The sequence below is a fragment of the Podarcis tiliguerta genome, assembly GCF_965153285.1.
Source record: "Podarcis tiliguerta genome assembly, chromosome: 4".
In the NCBI taxonomy this organism is placed as follows: domain Eukaryota; kingdom Metazoa; phylum Chordata; class Lepidosauria; order Squamata; family Lacertidae; genus Podarcis; species Podarcis tiliguerta.
The window spans coordinates 19,183,439-19,189,037 of NC_139537.1; the positions used below are offsets into that span (position 1 = coordinate 19,183,439).

General features: G+C 41.3%; 1 protein-coding gene across 1 annotated transcript in view; it reads right to left on the reverse strand.

The window, feature by feature from the left end:
• LOC310675636 (stromelysin-1-like) overlaps window positions 1–5,599 on the reverse strand; it is a 12,566-nt gene extending 6,967 nt beyond the window's left edge. The window contains exons 1-5 of the mRNA XM_083436607.1: window positions 5,299–5,599; window positions 3,632–3,876; window positions 3,368–3,516; window positions 1,409–1,534; window positions 521–682 (exon numbers count right to left, since the gene is read on the reverse strand). Coding sequence (XP_083292733.1) covers window positions 521–682; window positions 1,409–1,534; window positions 3,368–3,516; window positions 3,632–3,876; window positions 5,299–5,397 — 781 coding nt within the window. The 5' untranslated portion in view covers window positions 5,398–5,599. The remainder of the gene's footprint in view (window positions 1–520; window positions 683–1,408; window positions 1,535–3,367; window positions 3,517–3,631; window positions 3,877–5,298) is intronic.

The window sequence follows — 5,599 nt, forward strand, 5'->3', positions numbered from 1 at the left end:
GGGCCAGTGGGTGGGCAGGCAGCCCAGCCAAAGAGAGAAGGGGAGGAGAATTCTAGAAGATGGACCAGCAGGCTCAGGCAAGGTGAGAAGGAGGGGACCAGAGGATGGAGACACAAGCAGGTGGGTCTTCCATACAAACCACAGGGTTATGGTGGTGGAGTTGATGAGGTATAAAGGGTGGAGAAAGGGATATATGGGGTTCATGCATGAAGTGAGCAGGGCACAGCCCTGAGTGTGTGTGTGTGATGCTTGCACCCCAGTGAGGTACACCTAGTCATATAATTGTTTTCTGTTACAAAACATGTAAAGATGCACCTTTTCCAGCAGGCTGAGTGAAGGGAACTGTGATTCCTAATTTATGAATAGTTTGATGATGATGCTTTTACTAGTTGTACTCAAATAATGGCTTGAAGTTTGTGTGTGTGTGTTTTAAGGTTATTACGTTGTCAATCATCCCGTGGCCTTTCAAAAAAGGTATTACAAATTCCTTAATTATTTAATAAAACTGAACATAAATTACCATAGAGGAACTGAATGCCTTTGATATCGTCCTGAGAGAGAACTTCTTGAGTGAGCTGGGTGTAGCTATACACTGGGAACATCACGGCTTGGGGGTCCTGGGAATGGTAGAGCCCAAGCGAGTGGCCAAATTCATGAGCAGCAACAAAAAACAGGTTGGAACCTGAAAGGCAGAAGAGAAACGCATCACGTCACAGATTTGCACCTCCAAGGTTTAACATAAGGAAAGTCCTGCTGCATCAGGCCAAAGGCCCATCAGAATCCAGTATCCTGATCTCACAGTAGCCAATCGGGTTCCTATGGGAAGCATGCAAGCAGGATCTGGTAGCAACAGCACCTACTGCAGCAATCAACACTCCTCTGTAGATTAAAATAATAAACACGGTTGCTTTTTTAAAAAACAACAACCCTCTAACAGTTATCATCTGTCTAAGCAAACTCTGTCTCCCGGTGTTGCTCAGAAGGTATCTTATAACAACTGAGAGCTCTCGGGGAAATACAGATTTGAATATTGTTCACTATAGTAAATTTGCATTTCTGCAAGCAGATGGCAAAAGTAAGATGTGATAAAAAAAACCCCGTCCCCATGCAAACCACAGAGTTATCTATAAGCACACTGTATACAGCATAGAGGCTGACTGATTGCCTGCCTTCTGGACCTTGTTTGGTGCACAGAGATTTGAAAATAAGCCAGCGGACTCTCTCTCCTTTATGAACTTACTTAGGAGGAAATGAACATGTCTGAGTCAGCTGACACTACGTAATTCCCCCTCTAGAAGTATCTGCATACTTTTGTGTTTGCAACTGGAGATAGGGGTATCACACTAGATCTCCAATACGACATGGCAAATCTGTGTGGTCTTGTTTGTTTTCCATTCCTTAAAATTACCTTCCAAGCCGTTGGTCCACTTTTCGTCCTCGTCAAAATGAGCATCTCCTCCAATACCTCTGCTGGGAGCATAGGCGTGGGCAACAGTCCCGCCAGGACCATCAAAGGGATTGAAATCGCCATGTTCTATGTACACAAGAAGAAACAGTTGGCCATAGTTGCTGAACTGCACTTAGTTATTACTCAGCAATTGTGCCTTCATCCCAGAGTTTCCAATTGCAACACCGTCAACACACTGATAACACCTAGCCTTGCTTTCTCCCCTTCCTTCATAAAATGCTGCTGAAGCTTCACAAAACATGAAGCAAGTTTTTACAAAACAAGAATGTGTGAAATATGCTGTAACTATTTCTAGCGTGCTAGTAAACATGTCAAAAAAGGTTATTTATGTATGTCACTACTGCACTACTGGCCCGTGTTTCGTTAGCCCATAGTTGTCAACTTACAGATTTGAAAATAAGGGACCAGCAACCTCAAAAATAAGGGATCAGCAGCCAAAATAAGGGATCAACAATTACTTTGATAACATACATTTTTTGTTGCGTTCAAATGGCTTTAGATACCTATTAGGTCCATAAATTACCATATAGCATATATTCAACACAAAAAACTAGCAACAATTTGTTGTTGACAAAGGACAGCTGGACATAGAAAGGGCCCCATTACCTTCAGTAGCTTATTTAAGGGACATCATCAATAAGGGACAGCAGCGGGACATGGTGCTGGGATAAGGGACTGTCCCGCCAAATAAAGGACGCTTGACAGCTATGCATTAGCCCAAAAATGGAAAACAAGCGAGGTCCCAGCTAAAGAAGAATGGCAACTTAAACTGATGGCATATGTGAAGCTTGTGGACCTAACTTATAGAATAAGAGAACAAGAAGAACATACGTTTAAAGAAGATTGAAAAATGTTTATTGAATATATGGGAGGGATTGTGGCAGCATTAAGGTAAATTCAATAGTGTAAATAAGTTTTGATGGATGTAATAACGGAATACTGAATGATTTCGTTTATATGAAATATGCAGGGATTTATGCTATTTAAAATGAACCACGGAAAGAGAAGAAGGGAAGTCACTGATATTTTTAGGTTGTTTAAATGAATACTCTAAATTGTAAAACAGAAAATTTAATAAAAATTATACATAAAGAAACCGACATGTAACCCATGAAACCAGATATCATATAACACTAATGCATCATGGAGCACCAGGCATCTCCAGTTTTTGCAGCCTTATCCCTGCCCCCCAGCACTGCAAAAACATGGTGTTGTACTTGATGTCCAATTGCTAGAAAAGCTACACTGGAAGATTCTTCAGTTTGGGCATCACAAGTTGTCCAGAAGTACTGTTAGCAATTGGTTTAGGAGGAAGGGCCATAGCTCAGCCATAGAGCAGCTGGTTTGCATGCAGAAGCTCCCAGAATCGATCTGTGACAGCTCCCAGTAGGGCTGGGGAAAACTCCTGAAACCCTGGAGAGCGGCTGCCAGTTAGTGTAGACAGCACTGAACTAGATGGACCAATGGTCAGACTCAGTATACGGCAGCTTCCTTTCTATACGTTCTCAGCCCAGTATACCTGAAGGAGCGTCTCCACCCCCATCGTTCAGCCCGGACACTGAGATCCAGCGCCGAGGGCCTTCTGGCTGTTCCCTCACTACGAGAAGTGAGGTTGCAGGGAACCAGGCAGAGGGCCTTCTCAGTAGTGGCGCCCGCCCTGTGGAATGGCCAACTATCTGACTTTCAGAAGACATCTGAAGACAGCCCTGTTTAGGGAAGTTTTTAATGTTTGATGTTCTGTCGTGTTTTTAATACTCTGTTGGAAGCCACCCAGATTGGCAAAGTATAAATTATTATTATTATTATTATTATTATTATTGATGTCATATGCGTCCAGCGTTTCTAGGTTGCCCTTAATATATTTCATGGTTCAACCTGTTCCCGCCCCCTTTTTTTTACCTCTTTCAGCAAAACTGATCATAATATCTGCATCGCCGGCTGAAACACGTTTGAATGTCAAGGGTGTAACCCGGCTCCACACTTTAAACGCTTTCGCAATCTCTTCGTACACATCGCTTGAATCCATATCTGGCGTATGGTTCACAATCCTTCGAAAAAGAAGGCAGCACAAATCAAAACAGAAGCGGGCTATCATTTCAGGCTGTGGTTAATCACTATAAAATGTGTGGATTTCACCCTTAAGACCTGATGCTGAAAGATTACCTGTAGGTCAGGTCTTTCTTCTCCCATTTGGGCTGTCCCGGAAAGAAGCCAAAATCCCCAACATCTGGGTTTCCACATCTGGGTTTCTGAATCGCCTCCAGCGTATTAGAATCCAGATTGCCAGTCACCTGGAGCCCCATGAATTTTTGCATTTCTTTGATTTTTTTAACAAAAGGGCTGTTGGCTTTCTGTCTAAAAACTGGTTGCCCATCTGATGTGAAGTTGTAATATTTTTCCAAGTACTTCTGATAAAGAAAGAGAAATGTGCACATTTATTTATTTTTAATTAACAAATGTATAGTCTGCTTCATAGCATAAAGCCACTGGTGTGGTGTACAAGATACACAGAATGAAACACAGAAACAATAAAAACCATTTCAAGAAATGCTAGGAACAAACAGCTTCTGCAGATATAAAATTGATGTTCCATACATGATGCCAGGTGACTTTCTAATATTGGCTGCTAATTGATTGATGTGCATATTGTTCAAAACTGCATACAAAGATGTGTATACAGTCAAACCTTGGCTCCCAAATGCCGAAAACCCAGAAGTAACTGCTCTGGTTTTCGAATGATTTTCAGAAGCTGAATGGCTTCCGGGGAGTTTTCTTTCTTTTTTCTCCATTGCCAACTGCCCTTTGATCCTCGGTTATCAAACATTTCGGAAGTCGAATGGATTACGTTCAACAACCAAGGCTTGACTGTACCGTAGTATGTGAAATTCACACTGAAATGTTAAATTCTGATGATTTTTTAAAAAAAAAAAAAATGTCATCAATTGTTGCAAAAATGTGGAGAAGGGGAATTTAAGACTGGGGGGAAAAATGCACTGAGAGAAATCTGAAACTGACATATTTATCCATTGCTAGGTTTTACATGCTATTTTCTTCCCGGCTCAACCACACAGATTGTTAAAACAGCCTTTGAATTATCTACATGCATATTTTTGTTCCAAGCTCACCACCACTTAAGCCCCCTGCCATTGCCTGACTTTACTGCAAGCAAGGTCAATTTCATTTTTGCAACATAGCAATTCTATGCAGTGAGATCAGGTAAAATTCTCAGTTCCAGTATACCTAAAAAGAAATCACGAATGAAGAAATTCCCTTATAATTCTGCAGTCAGTCTAGATTCTAAAGTATCTTATGCTGTTCTGCGACCATAATAAAGTTTGTTGATTGTAAAGTAAATACATAATGCTAAACAATGCTAAACAATAAACAATGAAGTTTTACTTAGAGCACACATTAAAATTAATGGGGCCATGTTCATTAACTTCAGTGGGTTTGCTCTGAATAAAATTTTGTTAAAAACCACCCTAAGTCCAACAGAGAGCAAAATGCATAGGATTCTGGGGAGGCCCACTTTTCTCAAAATAATGCAGACCAAACCAATAAGCTGCAAAACCAGCAATCAATTTTCATTCGAGCCTCCTTGCTATTCATGGACAAATGATCTCTATCCGGTGCTTTTTTTCCTAAAAAAAATGTTTAGGGGTACTCTCATTTTGACTCAAGAAAATCACCATTTTATAGTTCAGATCGGGGGAAATAAATACAGTAAATGGACAAAAGTACAAAGATTCACAAAATGTTTAGGGGTATGCGTAGCCCTGCGTCCCCCCAGAAAAAAGCACTGTTTCTACCCATCACCTAACCACCATTACCTGAACGAACCGCAAGTTTTCTTCTTCTCTTCCTTGTGAACTGACTGGCGCTGCATATGCCACGGCGAGGCCCAGCAGCATAAAGCAGATGGTTTTCATTCTGAATCCAGTTGCTCCTTTACGCACGTTTCCGTTTCGAAAGCTCAGTCTTTGCTCCTGTTTACTATCCGTCCCTGCTTATATAGCACTTTTGGGGCTTCATAAAATAAGCTGTGTTCTGACTCAGTTAAGAATATTACCCAATCAGCAGGAGGAGAGGGCATGGAAAAAGAGAGAGTTCTGTTTTGGCCTGGAGATAGTT